The sequence below is a fragment of the Vespula vulgaris genome, chromosome 2 (genome assembly GCF_905475345.1).
Source record: "Vespula vulgaris chromosome 2, iyVesVulg1.1, whole genome shotgun sequence".
Taxonomy (NCBI): Eukaryota; Metazoa; Arthropoda; class Insecta; order Hymenoptera; family Vespidae; genus Vespula; species Vespula vulgaris.
Window position 1 is genome coordinate 2,203,214 of NC_066587.1, and position 23,856 is coordinate 2,227,069.

A 23,856-nucleotide genomic window follows, 5' to 3' on the forward strand; every position below is an offset into this window, starting at 1 on the left:
TATATACATTTAATATTAAATTAATATTAGGATAAAAAATGATTTTCTACATTTATTAATCTTCTTCTTGAATACATTTTTCTACCAAATCCCTTAAATTTGGATTTTCCATAGCAGCTGCTATTCGTTCCTTATCATTTATTTGTTTGTTAACTGTAATCAAATTGAAAATATGAAATAATATAACAACTTGAATGGAAATTCATTTTCAATTTTCAATGTTCTTATTAAATCTATCCATCTATTAAAAGTTCTAAGATATTGTAATATATAAAATTTGATATCTGTACTTTCTTGTTCTGTAGAATGTGTACCCTCTTTGATAAAAATGTCCAATTTAAATACTGCTACTAAATGACGTTCAAGTTTTACTCTGATACATAATCCTATAAGTGTTGCTAATGAACAATGTGGCACTGTTGGGTTAAATTCAACTCGTATTACAGAAATACCATTAGGAGTACTTTGACAAATATTAACACAATCTTCATATATTATATCGAGTTGTTCTAAGGTTTGTGGTTTCTCCGGGTCCTTAATGGTTCTCAACAAATCTAAGAATAAAAAAGGTATACACGTTACAAAGATTAATTATATAATTTTATTGCATCAATTTATTAAATCTTTATCTTGTTATCATAAGACAAAATGACATAACAAAATTATAAATTCAAAATGTAGAATAAATGTTTATAATTAAAAATAATAATACAGATCGTTTCTCTACATTGTATTATAATTAAATGTTTTAATCGAGGTTATAACTGTCACAATTAAAAAACATAGTAATTAAAATTTACCATAAACAGATTCTTTCAATTCTAAATCTGTCTTTAATGCAAAAGCATTTTGATCCTTTAAATTTACGACGTCTGCCGTTCCCATGATTGCTTCTGGAAGCATACCATCTCTAACCTTCCAACCAATTGATAACTTTCGAAAAAATGATAACATATTTATTCACAGTCAATGTTGTATAACAGCATACTGTAAATAATCAGTGGTTGTAAATAATTACTTTAAGGGTTATGTTCTAAATTAGTTACCAATCGAAGCGAATGTATACAGCACCATCTTATGTACGGTGCACGAAATATATTTCTGTGAATTTTTTTTAAATATTTATATATTCCATTATATTTTTATTTTTTTATTTTTTTTATTATATTTCAAAGCTTAATATTATAACAGTAGTCATTAAGTAAAATCACATTTAAAATCACATTAAAAGTATAAAATGAACACTCTTTTGAAAAATAAGATAACATATCAAATATTATTTCACATGTTTTCAGCTTGTATCAATACTTTTTTCTTTTGTATAGGAGTAGATGTTTTTAAAGATTTCTGAGGTGAAGGTAAACCTGTATAATAAATAATATATATATATAAAATCTGTATATAATTTGTATCTACTAAAAATAATATTTGCTTTCATACCAGTTACATCTAAGTTTCTTAATTGTTGTTCAATATCATTTAATTCTTCTTTATTATTTATACTAGTTGTTGACTCATGCACATCATCACCATTTATTAATTCTGAAAGTTCTTTTTCTAAATCTGAATCTGATTCAAAATCAGCACTTGGTAATATTTCTGATAATGTAGATTGTACATCTTTATGATTTTCTAAAGCCTGAAACATTTTACAAATCAAATTTAAAATTCAAGTATTAAAATCCTATCTCTAAATAATTAAAAAATTTCTATATTTTGAATACCTCATTTACATCATCTATAACATTTCTGACTTTGTATTCTGTTAATCCCTTCTCTTCGAATTGGAATAATATATTAGAACCAAGTTTAAAAGCATCGATCACATTACTGCTAGAATGAGTATCCTGAATGCTTAATATAAGAGTACGCAAATTTCCAAGTATCTGCGCACGTTTTTCAATTGTTTTTTCTATTTCATTTTTTTTTCTTAAATGAGTTTTTGCTACCTGTCTTAATCCTTTTGCCAAACACGTTTTAACTTTATCCATAATAACAATTTTTTCTTTCTCCAATAATTCAATTTCTTTTTCAAATTTATTTTCTTGATTTAATAGTTTGTATAAAGTCTCTTCTAGTTCTGAAATTTCGTGTATTGTTTGTGTAGAAAATTTAACTAATAATTCATCATTGATGGAGCTTTTTTTCATAACTGCTTTTTTATGGTGTTTAAGCCAAATCAATGCTAGCTTCAAAGTATTTTCACTGACATCAGAATGGCTTTCTTCTTTTTTACATTTTTCAAGTATTTCAGTTGTAGAAATAAGAATATTTTCGTTTTCATTAAGTATATTAGAAAGTATTAGTTCGGCTATTTCTTTTACTGTTTTTAGATGTACGTATCTGGTATTTATATCTATATTTTGTCCTATTACGTAATCTTTCATTTTGTAATAAGACCACGTAAGAGGCTTTTTAATAAATATATCCAAAGACCAGATAGTCCAAGAATTACTTGGTTCTTTTAAAAATTCTTCTTCCGATACTATTTCTCTATTCCTGATAAACAAATATAAAATATATGTAATAGTATCTCTTTAAGATTTTTTGTAATTATCCTAAATAATTTTTGTAATATCCTACCTTAACATTTCTTCTGTAACTGTTGTCAAACAAAGAGGGCTACATCCTTTACGTTTAAAAATTTCATTCAAATCGAAAATAGAAAAACTACATCGCTCTGTATGCCTTAACCATTTATATATAAGATTATTCCAAAATTTGTATTTTGAAATCCAATCTTGTTGATTAGCAGATTTACTTCGAAATGGAGAAAACAGTGCATTCATTCTGTTATCCTGATTCCAACAATCTGGCATTTTTTCAGGAGGTAATGGTAAATTTGCATTTAATTCACTTTTTTGCAGCATGTTTCCTTTGGTTCTTCTTATTTTTATTATTATTGTCATACGCTAATTCTAAAAACGATGTTTCAGTAATATTTATATCATATCACATAGGTTATAAAATCATATTAAATTTGTAAGTCGTAAAATTGTGATAAAATTGTAATAAATAATTCTTATCTATCTTAATATTATTTTAATTATAATTGATAGTATTTCCTTATTATAATTACATCGATATTATATTTAATATATTTACAAAAATATACGAGAGAAATGTAACGAGAAAGAAAACATTCAATTAACTCGCCATCTTTGACGTTTACTACGTAAACAATAGAAAGGTTAGAAGGTTCATATTCATCTTATATATATATTGTACATAATATCACATTTATTCCAAAATATATAATAATCATCTTTACACATACATACACAAACACGTGCACACACACATTTATATACTACGTATCATGTAACATCAATACGTCATAAAATTAAAATAAATGAAATAAAATATAAAAATATCTCATTTCGCTCTATGATTAATTATAAATTCAACAAGTTTTCAAAAATGATATAACGAATAAGAAATTTAATTTATGATCCATTAAGTATTATGCGCAAGTATATAAATTTTTTTTATTAAAGACTGATTATCTATAACATTAATTCAATCACCATTAACAATCTTTGTAAGTCGAACGATATTTAATTATGACATAACAACAAAATTCATTTGAATACTGCATGTTAATAAAGTTGTCAAGTATACCTATTCATAATAACAGTTTTCATATGAAAATAATTATATCTTTTTATTCAGTCTCGTTGCGTTGAATCTTGAGCATTTTGTATATGCTTATTCCTTTACTCATTTTCTCTCTGGACGGATTTACAATATAGTTGCACCATTTGTCATTTTAATTATTCAATGTTATTCTCTTGAATCTTTCAGTACTTGTTTTTGTAAGATCTCCATTTTTTTTTCTAATCGTTGTACATCTTCATATTTTTCTGTTTCGATTGACGGGGCATCGCCACCACCTATTATAGATGATTCTTCTAATTTTTCTTTCACAGCAGTTTTGTTTAAATCTTTGAAAGATTTAATTGTTGAAACTCTAATATTGCACAACTCATCCGATAAAGTTCTAATTTTCCCTTCATCTGGCAAATTAATATATTGCAATTTCGTGTTACATGAAATCGATAACGATGAAGTTAACGTTTCAGATAATTTTGTTACTTTTTCTAATATGTCTGAAAGATATATATATATATTTTTTTTTTCGTATAATAAAAAAATATGAGGTCACTGAAATTTTTTTTATTTATTTGGTATGTTACCTGTTAAATCTATTGTTTCAGAAGAAAAATTAATTTCACTTTGTGGCATGAAACTTTCTCTACTAAATAAATGTTGCCTAATGTTAAATAAATTTCTAGATTTTAATTTTTTTTTCGTGCTATGATCTTCTGTATCTTTTATAATTTTTTGTGGTGTTTTATACATTATAGTTTGTTCCATACGTATGATACGTCCAGCTTTTATGTATGGAATTAAAGATGATAAATTTGCTTGTGTCCTAGGTACGCTATTAGCTGGTTGTATTGATAGCGGTGGTTTATAATTTTGCACTATAACGTTAAATAGGTTTTTAAAATATGATAATTTAGTAATAGTAATAAGTAGTGTTTCTAATAAAAACCTGTGTATGGTGTTCTGATATAAGTCAAAGTTTTTTCATCTTGTGGCAACCTGTATACTGTAGAAGGATAATTTAGACTTGAATCTAGAAATAAATAAATTAAATATGAAATTGAAACACATGACAGTATTGAAAACTTTAATTTTTTCATTATTACCATGAAGCATATCTCCTTGTCCCATACTTGCTTTGCCATAATTAGTACTTATTAATATTGAATTATTCATAACAGTGACTAAAGCAGGCTGTAACCGTTTTATTACGTTTAATATCAGTTCACATCTTTTAATAACTCGCAGTTGTTGTGGTTCGGTTGCATTTTCTACAAGAAGCTTTTTTGCACTTGCATCGGTTTCGAATATAGCTAAAAATACATAATATTATTACTATGATTTACAAACTACATCATAGATGTTCATTATTAATATGTATTACCTGCTTTTAGTTCTCGAATCATCATGATCGTTTGTCTATCAATATTATCACTTCCAATATCATTTACAGTTATAGTTAATTGACTAGACAATGAAACTGCTCGTAAAACAATGCTTTGCACTTGTTGTTGAGTTACAGCTTCTCTATTGTCAAAACAATCAGACATAATACGTATACGCTCTTGAAGATCGTCTAAAACTACCTACATAGTAAGTCATACTGATTTATTCTAAGTTATTTATAAAATATACTTATAGATATACATTTATTAAAATTACCTGACAATAAGCAGCAGAATCAATAATTAGATTTACAGTATTATGCAATTTATTCATTTCTAATTGCCATTGAGAAGTTAAAAGTTTTACACTTGCACGCAATTCTTTATTGTCTGGATGAAGGTAAAACGCAGTGATAGCAGCAATTAATTCATTTTCCAATGATTCAAGACCAGCCAAACAATTTCGAATTTTGTTGACACCTAAAATGAATTAATTTTATCAATGCATATGTATATATATATTTTTTATAAACATAATTTTAATAATAAAATTATAACTGTGTAGTGTGACAAAAATAGAACAACACACATAGCAGTATATATTATATGAACAAATAAGCAAATAGAAGTTACATCTAATATTAATTTGATATGAATCCTTATTTCTGTCACATTGCATAATACATTTTCTATGAGTTGTACGAACGCTCTACATCTCTGCAACATGCATTAGCAAATATTCCAATTTGCATAGCTTTATCCGTAAGTTGATCAAAATCTTCTATAGCACTATGCAAGTCGCTTTTAGATCTTTTCTTAGCAGTCAGTGAGCTTCCACATGTCATAACAAGTTTTCTCAAAGCATTGAAAGAATCACTAAATACTTCCATAACAAGCATTAACACTGAAATATTGACTTTGCGTTCTAAGCGATATAATGCATCATTCAATGTATTCATGAAGAGATTATTAACGCTAGGATCTGGAGTTTCGGAACATAGTTGCGATTTTAAATTTTCATATTCTCCCATTATGGATTGACAAGCTGCTGATATTGCTTCAAAATTTTGGGGTTGACACATTTGTGCAATTGACATCGCATGTGAAAATATATCTTCTATACCCCACCACAATTCTGTACATTCCAGGATCTGTTGTTCTTGCGTTTTCGTTGACATTTCAGCTATAATATCAAGTACCAAATCCATTCTAAAGAATAATAAAATATATAAAACTACTTTAAATAAAAGTGACTATAATTTTTAGAAATTAATTTTGCATACAATACCTATAAACAAAATGATTTTCTTTTTCTATAGTTTCATCTTCTGAAGATGGATTTGGTGCATCCAAAACTTCAAGTATTAATTTGAAACAAAGACACATTCTTTCACATATATATTTCTTGCAATTCTGTAACAATTATTAAATTATTTCATATTTTTATTTTATTTCACTTTTGCTACAATAAATATATTTTTGGATAACAATGATATTAAAATAAATATCAAAAATATATCTATCGCAAATTTTTTGACCGAACTTAAAAAATACAAATATTAGCTAATAGATTTACGTAAATTGATGCATTTAATTGATGTTGCTCCTGAATCAGCTGTACTAACATACTAAACGTTGTATGTATCTGGAAGGTGTATAATGCTATTCTCTCTGATAATAAATTTGAAATTAAATTTTTCCTGTATTTTTGTAATGGTCCAAGTACTTCTAGTATAGAAGTACCTAGTTCCTATAAAAATCAAATACATATGTATATTATCTTTTTATTGCTTATAATGCAATAAATATTATCAGAAATAATCAAGTAAAACCTTTATGTTTTGAAAGTCTTCAATCTCATTAACAGTACCCATTTCTTTAACATAATCATAATAATCTTGAAGTCTCTGTTTCAATGGTAAACATTCAAGGTTTTCAAGAGCTTTTAAAGCCATTGCAAACTTTTCCAATAACGTTCCTATTGCATCTTTGCTTGTATGACTATTAATATTTTCTACCTAAAAAAGTATTACTTTGCTAATACAAAATTTATATTGCACATTATAAAATAAACATACCAATTCATTAGCAACAAATTCATTCGATAAACAAAACTCTTCAACCGTATCAGCAATTTTTGTTTTCATTTCTTGATAATCAGTGATATCATCCTTTGATAAGTTCTCAAATTTTTCAGCTAAAATACGTAACTGATCACAAAAAACTGATTTTATATTTAAAACATCAGATGTTCCAGCTTTGCTATTTCCTATTGAATGCTTCAAATTATTTATCTGAAAGTATATTATGAAAACATAGTTTTAACATTTAATAATATTTTATAGGTGCTGTTTGAATATATTCTAAAGTAAATATTTTAATTAAAAATGAAATCGTGATTTTTTACTTGTATTTCAATAGGATCCAAAATCTTTTGCATACGTTTGGTTTTTAAAGACATATTGATTGTTATTTTTGTCAATTTATTTCACAATATTTTCTCTTATTCAAACGTTGAAACCGTCAATTGTAAACAAGGCGAAGTAAGCTACTGATTGTACAACTACACTAATACAAAAATATATATTCAAACACGATCGTAGTAACTCTGCATATACGTATATAAACAAAATATTATAATTTCATAATTTATCAATCAATTAATTCAATTTTATTTTGAAAAATCTATACCTAATGTAAATTTTATTTCAAAATCAAATATATACACTCTATTTTTTTAGAATACGTTTGAAAGTGAAACGCCACCTAGCGATAAAAGGTTAAAGTTTATAATCCAATTAAAGATGCATATATAGAAAATTACATAATAATGAAAAAATACACATATATTACATATTTACATTAATATAAATAAAAAAATTACTTGTAAAGAAATATAATTAATTCAAAATATTTTTATTTTATCTAATATTATCTTATCGTAAATAAATCTATTTTTATGAATATTAAATTAAAGCCAAGTAATAACATCATGCTAAATAAAGTTAATGCATAATATATTTTTATATATAGTATATTTTTTATATTAGATACTTCTATTTACATAGTAGATCTAAGATACTATTCCTGAAACTGATTGATAAATAGTTTCATATATGGATGTTTGTACTTCTCAATCATCAGGTATATTCTCCAGTCCCATTTTCTAAAATAGAATAAAAATAATGATAGTATCTTTTAATACTATATATTTTTTTACAAATACAAGTAATTTTTTAACAAGTTCTTACTCCAGCAGTTTGTGGTCTATCACACAAACGTGAATCTCTCATAAACATAAGCAAATCCCATTCTTCCTCAAGTAATCTACGCATTGGCTAGAAAAATGAAATAAATTGAAGTTTATGATAAATGTAATATATATTATTATTGTATAGAATAATTAATATTTATGAAACTGATAGTATTTATAAAATAAATAGAACTGCTATTGTAATTTTCTATGTACAAGATTTAAAAGTGATGATTAGGATTACAAAATTAGTATATTCTCAATGTTAAATAATCTGATAATAAAATAGTTATTGAGATTAATTTACTCACAGTTCCATAAACTTGTAAACATAAATAATGTGCTGCAACGTGTGGCAATCCTAAACCAGCTGCTATTATAGCCACTGTCGGTAATACTTCATACCACATTTTGATTTAAATATCAAGAATTGTCTATTTAGCTCGATAAAAGTATATTCTAATTCATTTCTCAAAAGTAACCCTTTAAAGTGCTAATAGTCGTACCACATTAAAAACATAAAATATAAAATCTGATCTGAGCAGTGTTACCAACTTAAATTAACGAATATCATATGGTGGTAACATTTAAAATAGTATAGTAGGTGATTTAGAACTATTTTTTAAATTATTGTTACGTAAAATATATTATTTGAACTTTTTAATTAATATTCTTATATATAATAAACATTTTTTCATTTTCATGAAAAAAATTTTGATTTTGCTTCTTGATCTGTATTTATTACTTATAAAGTTTGAAATTTGTTATGTACATCATATAAAATCGTGATTTTTCTTGTTTACTCGTATTTCTAATAATTGTATTCTTTATATTATTCGATAATGCAATAATATATATATATATATCTTACCTTTGTTCAGTACTCGCCTATATTGTCGATTATTTCAACAAAATCGTACTATGGCTAACTGCAAAAATAAAAAAAAAGACAAAAAAGCTAATTTTATAAAAACGCATATTAATTAATTGCAACTTTTTATTCATATTTTTTAAACAAAAACACAACAAAATTTGAAGTACACTTAACTCCCTTACATTTTTATTTAAATTCAACTAAAATATAATTGTACGGTAACGTGTGACGTTTTTTTTTTTTTTATAAGACGTTAATATATTAATGCCTACCACGTATTCGTACGAATGTGTATGCACGTTAGTTGTAACCACGAAAGGAATAAATGAGAGTTCTTCATTTTTTTGCTATTTTGTTTTTCTTTTTTTTTTTTAATATATATTATCAGTTATATATCATGCATGCCCAGAGATAAAATCATTGTCGCCAAGTGTTTATTTTCTGTTTTTATTCGCGACTTCGAGCGCAATAATAAGTCTTAAGAGCTCCTTGACAATATTGTTCATTGTTGATCATCAAGGAGTTTGCTTTGAACTGGTTACAAAAATGGCCGCCACAGAATAAGGCACACAATTAATGCAACGCGCATTTAATATAGCGGTATTATTCGCTCCTATCATTAATATACTTTAAAGTGAATGAATTACTATAAATTTTATGGATTATCCTGGAAATAATCGATGCTTCTCATGTACCTTGGAAAAATTAGGATATTGCAGGAACGACTGTCTTCTCTATATATCGCTGTTGCTCCGATATAATGATTATTATTATTTTATTATATTAATATTAATTATATTATTATTATTAATCATTATTATTATTGTTATTTATTATTATACCTGACGTCAATATTGTGTATGTGTGTGTGTTTGTTCGTTTGTTTGTTTGTTTGGATGAATAGCGCTTTTAAATATATACATTTCTTTGAGGTATGTTTGTATATTATGATATGAGATACATGCGATATTAGTGAACCATACGTTTCCTTTTTCTATTTTTTCTTTTTTTCTTTCGATCGAGATATATATCTTTACCAACCTGAGGTATTTTCCCTTTTTTCCAGCTATATGAAACTAATATATGAATTATGACATAACAACAGCTTCTTTTATATTTTTTTTTGTCTTCTTGCATGTGTAAGTACACATATGCGTATACAAGCAAAGTGTGCATCTATAGTTTCAATTATATATATGTATCTATTTCAACGTAACTTTCATCCTTTCTATTTCTTTCGATTAAACCAGTATAACTTGCTCATCGCTGAGCATAACTTATGTACATTTTATATTACTTATTTTTTGTTTGCTTTTTTTTTCAACGGCTAGGACATAACTACGTAATCTACTGCTTTTATGTCTTTGATCTAGATTATTATATATATCTAGCCAAACATAACGCCATAATCATGTCAATATCCATACGTCGCTACTCGAAGCATACAAGAAATAATTGTTTCCGAGCTTTCCTCTCCATTTTCTTTTTTTTTCTTGATTTAATAATAATAATATAAGCCCCTGCTTAGGAAATTGAATGAAGCGATAATATAATGAATTCGCAAATACAATCTATTGTTTCTATTGTATACTTCTTATCTTCGATTAACAAATTTAAGGTATTCTCTAAGCAAAGGTCCTTTAACGTGGTACACGAAGTTGATTATTTAATTTTCATGTAAAATTCGTGGATTAAACGGAGTTTGTAAAAAATATGTCTTTAGTCATTCTCAGACATAGTATAATTCGTTTCGTGCTTACTATGTACTTTTTTAATAAGAACAAGAAAAATAATCAATGTATCATTTTGCGTGTCTCCATTATTTCTTCATATTTTTGCTTTCCTTTTCTTCTCTTTTCTTTCGTTCTTTCTTTTTTTTATTCTTTATCATGCTTCATTATCCATCCATTAAATAAAGATGATGTATGACCATATCCAATTAATCTTGTTTCCTGACAAGATCATAAAAAAATGCACGACCTGCATATTTGTTGTCATAGAAATAAAAATATGTGCACCAAGTAGTTTCTAACCATTGTGGTAATCGTTAATTCATTGAAAACTATAACGTTAATATATATATTTTTTTTCTTTCATAATGTGTGACTGATGCGTTTGACTGAAGTATTTATGAAATATGAAGATATGAAAAAATGTATAGAATTATTTACAAAAGAAGAACAAAAACAAAAAGAAAGAACAGTTTTATACGTTTTATCTCCGTTTGTCATTTCATTCGAATCATTTCTTGAATCATGATTTTTGTATAATAAAAATATATTAATGCATAGATCATATAATATAATGAATGAATTTCGATCTTCCACTCTCGAGGCAATGATGTAAACATATACATTGATATATAATATTTGTGGAAGAAGTACAGTGTCATAGAAGTATGATCAAAATGTGCAGCCTTAGAGCTATCATTATTCTTTGTCTTTTTCCAAGACATTATATTCATAATGAAGTTATAACTGTGTTTTCAGTTATTTAAGATTATTATTGAATGCTACAACAAACCGCTCTGCATGGTACAGGTCCTTCACCCTCTTGACGATTTAATGCGTTATGTGATCGAAAGATCGAATTGAGCGATTTATCCATGTAGCAACTTTCATATACTTCGAAAGCTTCTTCGATAGGTATCTTAAGTTCTTCCACGATATTCGTGTCTTTTTCATTTGGCATTAATATTGGAATTTCTTCTCCTTGGTAACCTTTGATCAATTCAACAGGACTATTTGGCACCATTCTGGATTCGTTAAATGGCTTAAGATCGAGCACATTTATCTTGCTTTCGTATGGCTCCTCTTCTATACTCGTAGCACTTTCACGTGCTAATCTGTAATACTTCTGTACATGTTCTACGATAGCTGCCTCAGTTTGAAAATTATCTTCTTCTGCGGCTTCTCCTTCATAAGATGTACCATGACTTTGCAACATTCTCTTTGGAGTTATTATCGGCTCGATAGTTTCCGCTTCCCAACATTCTAATACATCAGGTTCTTCTATACTAACCAATGAAGCCGCTGTACTTTCGATTTCATCGTCGTCACTATTTTTCTTTTTCTTATCCATCTTTTTTCTCTCTAGTTTATTAGTATCAACTATTGTCTTTTTCACATCAGCATCATTCATCTCATCTGTTTGATTAATATTTTTGGATACATTCTCTACATAATGTACGAACTGTGCAAACGGTGAAATCTGAAGAAATTTGCCGTCTATCGAAACGACTATTTCTCCTTTCTCAAAAGTCCTTACGTTCATAGTGTCCTCTGCAATTCCTTCATCCTCCGTACCCACGTCATTTATACGTCGTATCTTAACGTTCATACATTCAGCCGGTCTTTTATGAATTTTTCCAGTTTTTCTCGCACGTCTCGCGTTGTTTCTTTTTAAATTCATCCGAGAGCTGTTAGCAACCCTCATACCCGCAACGCTATCCTTCTCAGTAAATTCGCAAACCCCAGCAACATTTTTTTTCAGCAGATTTCTATTTCTCAATTTGTTAGTGAATTCTTTTTCTTCTTCTTCCTCCTTCTCTTCTTCTTCTTCTTCTTCTTCTTCTTCTTCTTCTTCTTCTTCCTGTTGTTGACAAGAATCCGAGGAAGAAAATATAGCTTTGGTGAGAATATTTTCGTCTTTATTTACAACATGCCTAGCGAGTCTCTCTCCTGACATTTTCTTAATACCTCGAACATACATTGCTTCCTTGCTCTTCCTTTTAGAAACTGCTGATATATCGTTGTTGCACGCCTTATCATTCTCGATGTTGTTATTAATCTTTGCGAATTCGCTGCAGCTAGCCATGCACGACGATTCATCATCATCGTCGGCGTTGCTATTAACAGATAGTGCAGGTATGGGGTTGCCTTTCAAGTTTTTTGGCGGCTCTTCGTCCAAGTCATCCTCGTCTGTGCTATCGCTATCCGAAATAATCACTGACGTCTTAATGAATATGTCTGGTGAATTTGCTCTCCGTAACCATTCGGTTACAGCTTCGGTTATGTGATATTCAGGCTGACGCGTTTGTGTTTCAAAACCAGAATCATCGTTAGAACCTTCGGCAACGTCCTCGCTAACAGTCTTATTATCGACATGGTCTCTTGCAGTCTCAAATGCGGATTCGCTCGACACTCGATCTTCCATTTCGTCTTTATCTTTTTCAACAACGGATACGGATTCCAATTTGAACGTTAGTGAAAGTGTCGTCCCTTGTGCATTCTCAACTTTACCAATTGCATCAAATATGACACTTTTATCGCATTCGACTACCACACTATTACTGTTATTCGAGTTTGGACCAGGTGTTGCTTCTCTCATGAACTTTGTACCCTTCGAATTGTACTTCTTCGTAGATACGATCATTGTCGTTCCCTTTGTATCAAACAATTCAGAAGTTTCTTGCGCCTGTCGGATATCCACGTTATTAATTACGATCGTTTCTTCCTCGAGATCTAATTGACTCGACGATCTCGACGATGACGACGACGGTGACGACGACGGTGACGATGATGATGACGACGACGATGACGACGATGACGATGACGACGACGACGACATTACTATTTCGGAAAATAACGTATAATTTTCCATTGAAGAAATTTTTATTATTTTCGTATCGTCGTTATCTTCATCTATACATCTTTGTCCATTGATTAATATATCCTTGTCACGTTCCACGTACAATATCGATGAAAATTTATTAACGTCGCTAATAGATCGTTCGCATATTTCATTGGCACTGAACGAATTATTAGCAACATCTTTAATATCAGTCCTTTGCGACGCTTTACTTTCAGTCCTTGCGTCATTAATTACATAGTCTGTAGTCTCCTCTTTCGTTGAGTCGACTTTTTCGTTATCAGAGAGGTAGTCGATCAGTCTATTCTCTGGATTAGTCAAAGAGTCAATTTGATTGTTCGACGACGTCGATACCAACGATGATGACGACGACGAAGACAGCAATTCTTTCACGAATGATTCTACATTCGAATCGTGTATTTCATTTGATGTCGTCGTTTCCTGTTCTTTGTTGTTCGTATCTTTACAGGAAGTATTATAATACTTCGTTTCGCGAGAAGTATCATTACCATTCTCATGTATTTCTTCTGTAAATGTATTTGCTTGAAGTAACTGATCGGTTTCTTCAGAAATATGTTGCTGCGGTTGTTGTTCTTGTTGTTGTTGTTGTTTTAGTGATGGTGATGGTGGTATCGCAGGTGAAACAGCACGTTCGACGACCGGACGAAGTTGAAATTCTTCGCACTCCGGATTAAGGGGTCGATTCGCCATTGTCGTGGTCGTCGCCGTCGCCGTTGCCGTCGTCGTTGTCGTTATTGTTGTTGTAACCAAAGCTGGACACGTAGTAGACCAAGATGTCCGGGAAGACGATAAACCATTTTCTCCTTCGGAACTGTATTCTTCCTCTTCGTCTTCCGCGTTAACCTTAAGAAATTTCAAGAAGAAATATATTCTGTTACATCGCAAACGATTCTCTTGTACATTATTAATAGATAATATTTATATTCGTAATAAAACATATGACCTTACCAACGCCAGTCTTCTTTGCTTTCTACTCTTTTTCTTCTTTCTTCGTTTGGTGTATGCTCCCGTCATTGTTGTAACATCGGTGGTTCTGATCATTGGTCCTCCTTGTATGGTTACACCTTTTGATATAAGAGAAAACAAATCATTTAAAAAGAAGAACAAATATGTACGAGAAAAATATTTTCAATGGATAATCATTCAAAATATTTAAAATTGAAATTATCAAGAAAATATATAGAATAGTTTTATGAAGGACGATCAAAAGATGAATATGTGCGCTTTTTTTTGTATAATAACTTATAAAACACCTTTAAGAGCGTATAATCCTCCTGCGTATCAATCAGGAGGATTTGCTTGAGGACACGTGGAATGAACTTGGCTTTTTAACGCTTTTCTCGAGAGCTCCTGGCCTCGCATCGACGCCAACGAATATATTTTTACCCAGACTCTATTTTAGTTCTAGGAGCGCAATGCGTGTACTTTGCCAAGTCTCGTTACTGCTCCTTACCGCCGCCGCCTCTTCTTCGTCATCTTCTTATTCTTCTTATTCTTCTTCTTCTTCTTCTTCTTCTTCTTCTTCAAGGAGGCAACATATTTCCGACGTGCTAAATGTCGATGTAATTTACCGCGAGACTCCTCGTGATCATCGGCATGAGTCAATGTACCTCTCTTTAAGATAAGAGAGATGGTTTCTTTTTGATGTGTGCAACGTGATTCGGCAATGAGAGAACGGACGTGATCGTAAACGACGAGAGAATTACATTTATTTGTATAAACGTAGTGAATGAGATGACACAGGTGATGTACCAAAACCATCATTTTTGAATACATTTTTTTTTTTTTTTTTTTTTACAAATACGAGACATCGAGTGTGTAATAGGAAGCCGTGCTCTGTTAGATACGATCGCAAATCGATTGGATATTTTTTTCTTTTGAAATCATTAATGCAGAAGTAAGATATCTCTACTTTTAAATAAACATTTATAAGATAGATTAGTCTATAGATCAGGGTAGCTTAGTGGTCAAAAATAGTTGCACCGAGAGCGAAAGAACTTTGTTCAAATTAATCCCATGTATCGCCGAAAAGTTCACAAATTTTTTTTACAAATATCCTACATTAATATAATCAATATCTTTCCTATTACGATCGTATCTAAAGCAAGCTATTCCCATTTGCGTATTATTACCTTTTACCTTGAATGGGGTAGAGGCACGGTGGTAATAAAACAGCAATGATGTCGATGGACGGGACAGCAGTCATGTATCTGAGTATATCCCTTTCCCCTGGCCGCGCATCCAACCGACACTGTTCTCGTTTAACATTAGAAACAGGTACAATCAAACGTACTACGCCCAATCTTGACGCATTACAGGGAAGGAAGGAGCCGATATTTCTTTCTCTTTCTCTCTCTCTCTCTATATATATATATTTTTCTTTCTCTCTATTTCTCTTTTTTTTCTATCTTTCTCTCGCTCTGTTTTTTTCTCTTTTTTCTTTTCCTCTATTTTTTTTGGCTTTTACGATATTTTTGTACATCCGTAGAACTAAAAATATACTTCGACTATACAAACATTTTGTTAACGATCAATTCATTATGAAAAAAAAAAAAAGATAAATAAACTTCTTATGAACGAATTATAACCTGAATAAAGAGTATATTAAACCTAAGCTAAGTCTGATATATATATATATAAATATATACATACATACATACATACATACATACATATATATATATATATATATATAATTTTCCAAGCGTGATGTAAGAATATGTAAAGATACTGCCGATTGTGCAATGTTACATAAACCATCGTAAAAGAGACATGTTCGCGCTTCCTTCTCAACGTGCGCTTTTTTCTTCTGTCCCTCTCTCTCTTTCTCCCTCCCTCCCTCTCTATTTCTCTTTATCTCTCTGTCTTTTTTATCCATAACAAGACTCTTTATTTCGTCCGTTGTTCCGTCCATCCGTCCGTGAACAGAACGAAGCTAATCGTACGAAGAGCGAATAAAAAACTATTCATAACGATTGAAAATAAGTAAAAGAAACGATATCAATCTTTGGATTCGCATAAACACGACAGAGCGATTAAATTGTTAACCAACCATTGACGTTGACCAGTGGTGGGCCGAACATGTAGTGACCGGGATACATATATGGCTGCGGTATGGCTGGTATCACATGTGGCACGTGGTGTATAGGTGGTTGTTGCATCACGATTGGCTCGAGATAAGGAGCACCATTTCCATCGTCATTATTTTCTTCTATCATTGGACATTGATCCACTGCACCATAAAATTCTTCCGTTCGATTATCCTCCTTGGCAATTCCTCCTTTTATCACATTAGTTTCTTCTACTTGTTGTTCTTCGGCTTCCTCGGCAATACTTTCATTGCAACTTGCACTTCCTGTACCATTTTCGTTCCAAATACCATTAGAATTTTCCACCGGTACTAAAGCATTGGTATGTTCTTCTGTTACTACCGCATGACTTTCTGTACTTTGACCACTCTGTTAAACATCATTTAACAATATTAATTATATTCATCTTTTTCTTTTTGTTTAAATTCGGATAAGCGTAATAATATTGAATAGAATCAGTTTCACCTGATAATGAATCTCATTGGAGTCCATCAAGCAATAAGATTGTCCAGATAGTTTTGGTACAAAGGCTGGATTGATCCATTCTATTGGTCTTAAAGGTACCGAACCGCATGGGAGAGCCGCAAGGACACTAGGTCCAATTTGTGCAGGAACTGGTGCAGGTCCAACCAACATCACCGGATATTCGTAATAATAACCACTGGCATGATCGTAAAATGTTCCATAACCAACTTGAGCCGTTGGATCAATTCCTGGAGGATATTCTCCAGCTGCAGTATCCCTGTCCAATAATTGTTGATCCTCTGTTGTTTCGCTGCCATCTAAAATTCATTACATAACAAATAAGATATCAACTACTCGAACAGAATAAGTTCAGGATAGTGGATGATGTAGAGCAAACGATAAAAATTAAGAACAAAAAGAACAAAAGAAGATAAAAATATAAAGAATAATAAATTACCTCTTTCCTAAGATAGATAAAGATAGTAACAGAATTAAGTTAATTTTATACATTATATGTAAAATATTTGAACAAACAAAAAGGGTAATAAAAAGAAAGATTTGATGAAGTGCTTTACGCTTCTACCTATACCTCTACCTGCGGTTGAATGCGAGGCTGACTGACTCTCAGTGGTTGATGGTGTAGCACTGGTACTAGTGTTACTAGCCCATGGTTTTTTACGGGATAGGTAACCCTTCTTGAAGAGAACATCTTGTCTTGGTGTTGTAATCCTCGTATATTCGTCCTCATTGAATATAATTTTAGGTTGGGAAAGAGAGCCTGTCGATTCGTCTCTTCTCGTTCTTGATGTTCCACTCGCATAACCAGTATTACCACTGAATCCAACAACGCTCCTTCGTGGTTTATACTCAGCCTGTCCATTTCGATCAAAGTTATGAGGGCTCGTGTCATTTTGCTGACCTTTTACGTATCCGTTTCGTAAGCCTTCTTCTTCGTCCTCCTCTCCTGGTGGAGCTATAGAACGACAAGATCATTCAATAAATTTGTTTATCTGGTTTATCTGGTAGATTCGAATTTTTTATAATTCTCTTTTCTTATCGCAAATATCATTTATATATATCTTCCAACATATACATTTGGAAGAATCATCGCGAGTAGAACTTACGCACACGACGATAGAAAATAACAAAGTATGTTAGCCTAGATTTCGTGCCAAATGAACGTTTCGAAAACGGTAAGTGTTACAATCACCGAAGGTTCGTTACCGCATTATCTTTGTCGTTTTTAAGGTGTCATCATTTTGAACGATGAATAAGATTTAACGTTACGTTAAATTTATATAAAAAATTTCGAATTACTAATCATGCCTCTCTTTTTCTATATTAAAAAACTACAAAAGCATAATATACTATACACTAGTGTTAAATAATATAAAAAAGAAAAGAAAGGAAAAGAAGAAAAAAAAATCAAAAAGAAAAAAGAAAACTACGAAAGATACTCTTTTTCGTTGCCAATAATGCTGACCAATTTCGCGGGCATTAACTCATGACAATTTGAAAATCGTACCATCTTGGTACCTCGCTAAAAGCAAAACGTGATTGGAGGAGCCGATCACGTGGGTAACCCTCCGTTGTCGGCGCCACTGCATGACTTTTTCCCTCCGCCCTTTTTAAACTTTTCCACAACGTAGAGAAGAATCCGTCTCGCGCACTCAACACGACGTATAAGTATCTAATAACGCATCTACTTCTCGTTTTTCGATCGATGCGTTCTCCAATGACGAATCATTATATATATAATCTATTAATATATAATATGAAGAAAGAAGGTGAATGGAGGGGGAGGCGAATGAATGATTTAAAAAATAGGGGGAAGGAAGGAGGGAAAGAAGAGACGAAAAGAAGACAAAATTTTTAAAGAGATCGGTCTGCAAATTTCGAAGTCAATTTTTCTGCTTTTTTTTTACTTTTTTATTTTTTTAGATTATTATTATTTTTTTTTTATTCGACCGGATTTTGTTCAATTTTTTTCTCTAAATCTTTCCTACCCCCTCCTTTCTTTCTCTCTCTTTCTGTTTCTCTGTCTCTCTTTCTCTCTCTTTCCTCTCTCACCGTCGTTTGTCTCGATCGTTACGGATGAGTGATAAGGGACGAAAATACACGTAACGAGGATGCAGCGCAATAATGTTTCGCACGCGATGCCCTGAGATCGACTAAGGCTGTGCGCGGAAAGGGGTGAGCATAGGGAGTCGTGGAGGAGGAGAGGGCGTAAAGAGAGAGAGAGAGAGAAAGAGAGAGAGAGAGAGAGAGAGAGAGAGAGAGAGAGAGAGAGGAGACGAGGGCGTTCGTAGAGTGTCGTGCGCTTCGGCGGACGTAGCCGATTGGCTACTGTGCTAGCGTAGGACTAGAATAGCATTGGAATTAGAATAGAAGACGAACGATGGAGCGATAGATCCATCGGTGGAATTCTCGAGTTCAACGAAGGACGACAAATCCTCATACAATATTTCTCTAATATTACTTTTCTAAGACCACCGACCCTTCTAATCATTTTAATTAATTTTTTCATCAGTTGTTGATAACGTTTTTCTTATATTATTTCTATATATTATATAGATATGAATATATTTAGATAATATTTATAGCTCTATTTAAATAATATATAGCGTATAATATATAAAAATTTAAATATACTATTAATTATAACTAGTATACTAATAATATATTTAGTAATATTTAGATTGTGTGTGTGTGTGCGCGCAGATTATATATGTGTGTATGTATAAAGATTACTATATCTACTTTTGTTGCTGCCGTATGCAACACTTGTAACTTTTTGAAACTAATACGATTAGAACCTGAACGTTAATCGATGCTAATGTTCTTCCACGACGCAAGTCGGTCGAACATTTTTTCGTTTCTTAAACAAAAATTAATTTTTGATTGCGCTTTCTACCTTTCTCAGGTTTCTCACCTTCTTACGTTTCTTTTCTTTTCTTCTTTCTTTTTTTTTTATTATCTTTTTATTTTATCCTTTTTCATATATTACTTCCTACTTTCGAATCTTTTTTCTTCCTGTGTCACGAAAAGGTCGATACTACTACGATATATGTTTCCGTTATTCCCTTTGACTTCTCTTGTTTCAGCCTAGATTCTCAGTATAGTCGATTAAAGTACATATTCTATAGATACACATAGAGATACATACTTCGCTATGAAACCGTATTAGATTGAAAGAGTACGCGCTCATTGATCGATCCGTTTGCAGGTAGTATTACATACACACATACAGGCGCACATATACACATCCGGTCTTATGCATACATATCCATCGAGAGTTGTATCTATTTATTTAGAAATTAATAAAACAAAGGAGATAAATAAAAAAGAAAAGAGAAAGAAAAAGAAACGGACAAACAAAACTCAAATCAAAACTCAAAAATTAAAATCTCGATCGAACTTAAATCATTGATAAAAGAAGAAGTGCAAAGAACGAAGAAGAAGAAGAAGAAGAAGAATGCGTGTAGTCTTTAGAAACTTTAAATATTAACATCTTATAAAGTTCTTCCGTTTGCGTTTAAACAACTTCGTAAAATTGTGATAACAGAGGACATGGTCAATAACCGGAGAGATTAAAATCACACTGTTTTGAAGTTTCTTATAACAAAACTCTCGAATTTAGCATCTCTCGAAGAAGAAAAAACCAAATAGGCGAAAAAGAATTTTACGATTGGACATTTGAACATTACAATATTAAAATGGTGATAAATTATAAGATTCTTTACGATAATAAATTAATATATAAAAATACATAATAATAAAAGATAATAAATAAAAAAGAATTTCGATTAAAAAACGATTTAAAAAACATGCTATTTCATGTTTATCCCGATATACTCAATATACATAGTAATTTATTTTATAGTGTAAGGTAAAAGCGACCATATACAGATATCCGCGCGCGTTCGCTTTCCTCCTCCCCTGCCTCTTCCCCGCAGACATTTACGCTTAGAATTTAACGATAACGTTACAATTGTATGAAAAACTTGCCCTCCGTTATCGTCAGTTGCTTACGCAACGCTTCTTCTCGAGCCTATCTTTATCTACTCACGTTCCGTTTCTAGATTTCGTGTTAAAAGCGGACACACGACTACTATAAGACGAACGAACGTCTCGAGGTTATGGTCCATATTATTATCCCTAGTGGTAAAGTAATATACACATACATATATCGGCTTATCGATTAGTCCAATGATATTTGAATCTCTTTTACGTTTGACCCTATCTTTCTCCCCAACCCTCTCGTCTCTCTCTCTCTCTCTGTTTTTCTTTGATATGCCACCTACCTCTTTTTGCGTAACTTCATGCAACATCAACTATACTACATAAACTTTCCTCTTATCGTTCATTATCGTTTCTTTTTCATTTTCTTTTTTATTCTCTCCCATAACCTTCACCTCCTATTTAAAAATTCCCATTTCGTTTTACGATCGATCGTCAATTGTTGTTTGAAATCGAACAATTGTTATACTACTATACATACATTCGAAAATTGCAAATATACATAGAAATTTAAACATCGATCGAAACGAAACAATTAAGAGAGTACTACTTATATACGATTATGCACACATACACACGCGTGCGCGTTTATGTACACGCATACACATATATAAATACGGTTATCGAAAATAACGTACACACATGAGAGTTGTTCGATAAGAAAGGTACATGACGTTCAAAGCACCGAGCACGATCGATGCTCGATTATGTAATTGGTCTTACTAAATCTTATCGATGGCTAATTTCGACGAGTTGAAATTATTTCAGGGATGATTACCATCCGAGAACGAGAAATAGATGCACACAATAATAAAATGTTCGTTAAGGAGAAGAAGAGATTAGAAAATTTGACAGAAAGGAAAAGAGAGAGAGAGAGAGAGAGAGAAAAGAAAAATAAATGAAAATAAAAATTAAATAATAATAATGACAACAATAATAATAACAACAATAATAATAATTATTATAATTGTAATTATAACAGTAATAATAATGAAACAATGGTGGAAATAGAAAATAAAGAAATAAAATTGAGAAGAAATAAAACACACACTTTGTCTTTCTCTCTCTCTCTCTCTTTTTTTTCCTTTCAAACACACTATTTCTATTTCTATCTCCTTCTACTTCTCTCAACTTTTATCGACGTAGCTCTTAAACACTATTTTCCTCTCTCTTTCCTTTCCTCCTCCATCTTCGACCGAGAAAAAAAAAATACAAAAGGAAAGGAGGAAAGACTTTATCGAAAAAATTCCGTTAGAGCGTGTATTAACTCGCCGCATCGAGAAAAAAAGAGAAAAAAAAAAAGAAATGAAAAACGAAATGCGAAGTGGCGAACACGGTGGTGGTGTATGCCATACTGGTCGCCCCCAACAAAGTCCTTTCCCCTTCTCACCCTTCGATTTTCTTCCACGAGCCCCGGCGACTGTGCGGAGCAAAACGATTTTCCATCTACCGCGCCCTCCACAAGCTCCTCTTCCACCTCTTCTTCCTACACCTATTCCTTCTCTCCCTCTTTCACTGTTCCCCAAGTGCACGCGCGCGCAATACTCCACCAAATGCACGTCCTCCTCTTTTCCACTTCGATACTCCGACAACGTTTGCGCAATTCTAAGCTTATTTCTAGGAATTTCAAACAAGATTTTTCCTAATCAAAATTATTTCTTTCTTCTGATTCTGTCTTCTTTTTTCCTTTTTTTTTTTCTGGTAATAATTGATCGACTTAAATTTGGAATTGCTCGTGAAATTGTTAATAAATAAATCTTGTATTTAGACATTGTTATAATCGACGATGATACATGAAAGAAGCGATAAATGAAAGAAGTTAATTCAGAGTTATTATAATTGATGACGATAATAAACGAGACAGATTAGTTTAATATGATCGTAAGGTTTTTCAAATGATCTTTTCTAAACAATATAAATTTTCTTGGAAATGATCGAATTTAAAAAAAAAAGTAAGAAGGAAAAGTGAATTTCGTTTTTTTCTATGTAATGAATACATTTTGTATTTGGATGTTGGAATAATCGATGATAATGATCAATAAGAGAAGGAAGAAAAGATAGGAGAAGGAAATCGAAGGATCGAATGAAATCCCAGTGTTTCCTCTCTCCTTTTATAGTCTCTCTGTAGAGACAGAGACTAGAAATTCTACTAGGTGTGAAGATACCATCCGATAAATAGAGACGACTGTGTCTTGCTGCGCGCGCGCGCGTTTCGCTTCTCCGAGGAATTATATAACTGCGGCCTATGCCGAACGTACGAACGAACGAATGACGACGACGACGAACATCATTTTACTTTGTAGTATTTTACTGAGTAATTATGTAATTCGTTCCGACAGACGACACTAACGGAAGATAACGCGAAGAGCATTGCCAAAATGCATGTCGCTTCTTTATAAACTTTGTTTATACTAATGCATACGAAGTTAAAACAATGTTTAGTAGGAATGTACATATATATATGCATTCCTTCTGCGTATGTGTGTGTATGTGTAAGTACATATAGATATATATATATAGGTGTATCTTGTGAACGCGCGTGTGTGTGTA

General features: G+C 31.2%; 4 protein-coding genes across 10 annotated transcripts in view; all 4 read right to left on the reverse strand.

The window, feature by feature from the left end:
• Positions 1 to 26: 26 nt before the first annotated feature.
• LOC127061784 (MIP18 family protein galla-1) lies at positions 27 to 992 on the reverse strand. Its single transcript, XM_050989121.1, has 3 exons — positions 801 to 992; positions 291 to 554; positions 27 to 153 (listed from the first exon to the last, which is right to left on the reverse strand). Exons 1-3 carry the CDS (start codon positions 952 to 954, stop codon positions 56 to 58), a joined length of 516 nt encoding a protein of 171 aa, XP_050845078.1. The 5' UTR covers positions 955 to 992; the 3' UTR covers positions 27 to 55.
• Positions 993 to 1,134: 142 nt separating this feature from the next.
• On the reverse strand, positions 1,135 to 2,909 carry LOC127061782 (charged multivesicular body protein 7). Its single transcript, XM_050989117.1, has 4 exons — positions 2,584 to 2,909; positions 1,725 to 2,499; positions 1,441 to 1,639; positions 1,135 to 1,364 (listed from the first exon to the last, which is right to left on the reverse strand). Exons 1-4 carry the CDS (start codon positions 2,907 to 2,909, stop codon positions 1,282 to 1,284), a joined length of 1,383 nt encoding a protein of 460 aa, XP_050845074.1. The 3' UTR covers positions 1,135 to 1,281.
• Positions 2,910 to 3,397: 488 nt separating this feature from the next.
• LOC127061780 (uncharacterized) lies at positions 3,398 to 8,776 on the reverse strand. Its single transcript, XM_050989115.1, has 14 exons — positions 8,559 to 8,776; positions 8,246 to 8,332; positions 7,402 to 8,160; positions 7,073 to 7,288; positions 6,827 to 7,012; positions 6,571 to 6,744; positions 6,283 to 6,407; positions 5,701 to 6,203; positions 5,272 to 5,474; positions 4,994 to 5,195; positions 4,716 to 4,922; positions 4,559 to 4,642; positions 4,197 to 4,487; positions 3,398 to 4,109 (listed from the first exon to the last, which is right to left on the reverse strand). Exons 3-14 carry the CDS (start codon positions 7,453 to 7,455, stop codon positions 3,784 to 3,786), a joined length of 2,571 nt encoding a protein of 856 aa, XP_050845072.1. The 5' UTR covers positions 7,456 to 8,160; positions 8,246 to 8,332; positions 8,559 to 8,776; the 3' UTR covers positions 3,398 to 3,783.
• Positions 8,777 to 9,230: 454 nt separating this feature from the next.
• LOC127061859 (FK506-binding protein 5-like) overlaps positions 9,231 to 23,856 on the reverse strand; it is a 21,390-nt gene continuing 6,764 nt past the window's right edge. For 2 of the 7 annotated variants that reach the window (XM_050989300.1, XM_050989301.1), the window contains 5 exons: positions 17,870 to 18,259; positions 17,287 to 17,603; positions 16,785 to 17,190; positions 14,681 to 14,796; positions 9,231 to 14,575 (listed from right to left, as the gene is read on the reverse strand). In XM_050989300.1, coding sequence (XP_050845257.1) covers positions 11,624 to 14,575; positions 14,681 to 14,796; positions 16,785 to 17,190; positions 17,287 to 17,603; positions 17,870 to 18,259 — 4,181 coding nt within the window. In that variant the 3' untranslated portion in view covers positions 9,231 to 11,623. Of the gene's footprint in view, positions 14,576 to 14,680; positions 14,797 to 16,784; positions 17,191 to 17,286; positions 17,604 to 17,869; positions 18,260 to 18,811; positions 19,046 to 19,356; positions 19,847 to 21,590; positions 22,638 to 23,856 lie in introns of those variants that run through there. The other 5 variants (XM_050989296.1, XM_050989295.1, XM_050989294.1 and 2 more) reach the window with 5 other exon arrangements.

Bases quoted from the DNA above. Each gene is read 5' to 3' on its own strand.
- LOC127061782 (XM_050989117.1), bottom strand. From the start codon at position 2,909: ATGACAATAATAATAAAAATAAGAAGAACCAAAGGAAACATGCTGCAA. The intron at 2,500-2,583 runs GTAGGATATTAC...TTTGTTTATCAG, and splicing joins GTTACAGAAGAAATGTTAAG to GAATAGAGAAATAGTATCGG. The intron at 1,640-1,724 runs GTATTCAAAATA...AAAATGTTTCAG, and splicing joins TTATAGATGATGTAAATGAG to GCTTTAGAAAATCATAAAGA.
- LOC127061784 (XM_050989121.1), bottom strand. From the start codon at position 954: ATGTTATCATTTTTTCGAAAGTTATCAATTGGTTGGAAGGTTAGAGAT. The intron at 555-800 runs GTAAATTTTAAT...TTTTATTCTTAG, and splicing joins ATTGAAAGAATCTGTTTATG to ATTTGTTGAGAACCATTAAG. The intron at 154-290 runs GTACAGATATCA...ATTTGATTACAG, and splicing joins ACATTCTACAGAACAAGAAA to TTAACAAACAAATAAATGAT.
- LOC127061780 (XM_050989115.1), bottom strand. From the start codon at position 7,455: ATGTCTTTAAAAACCAAACGTATGCAAAAGATTTTGGATCCTATTGAA. The intron at 6,745-6,826 runs GTTTTACTTGAT...TGATTTTTATAG, and splicing joins AAGACTTTCAAAACATAAAG to GAACTAGGTACTTCTATACT. The intron at 4,488-4,558 runs GTTTTTATTAGA...TTAACGTTATAG, and splicing joins TATCAGAACACCATACACAG to TGCAAAATTATAAACCACCG.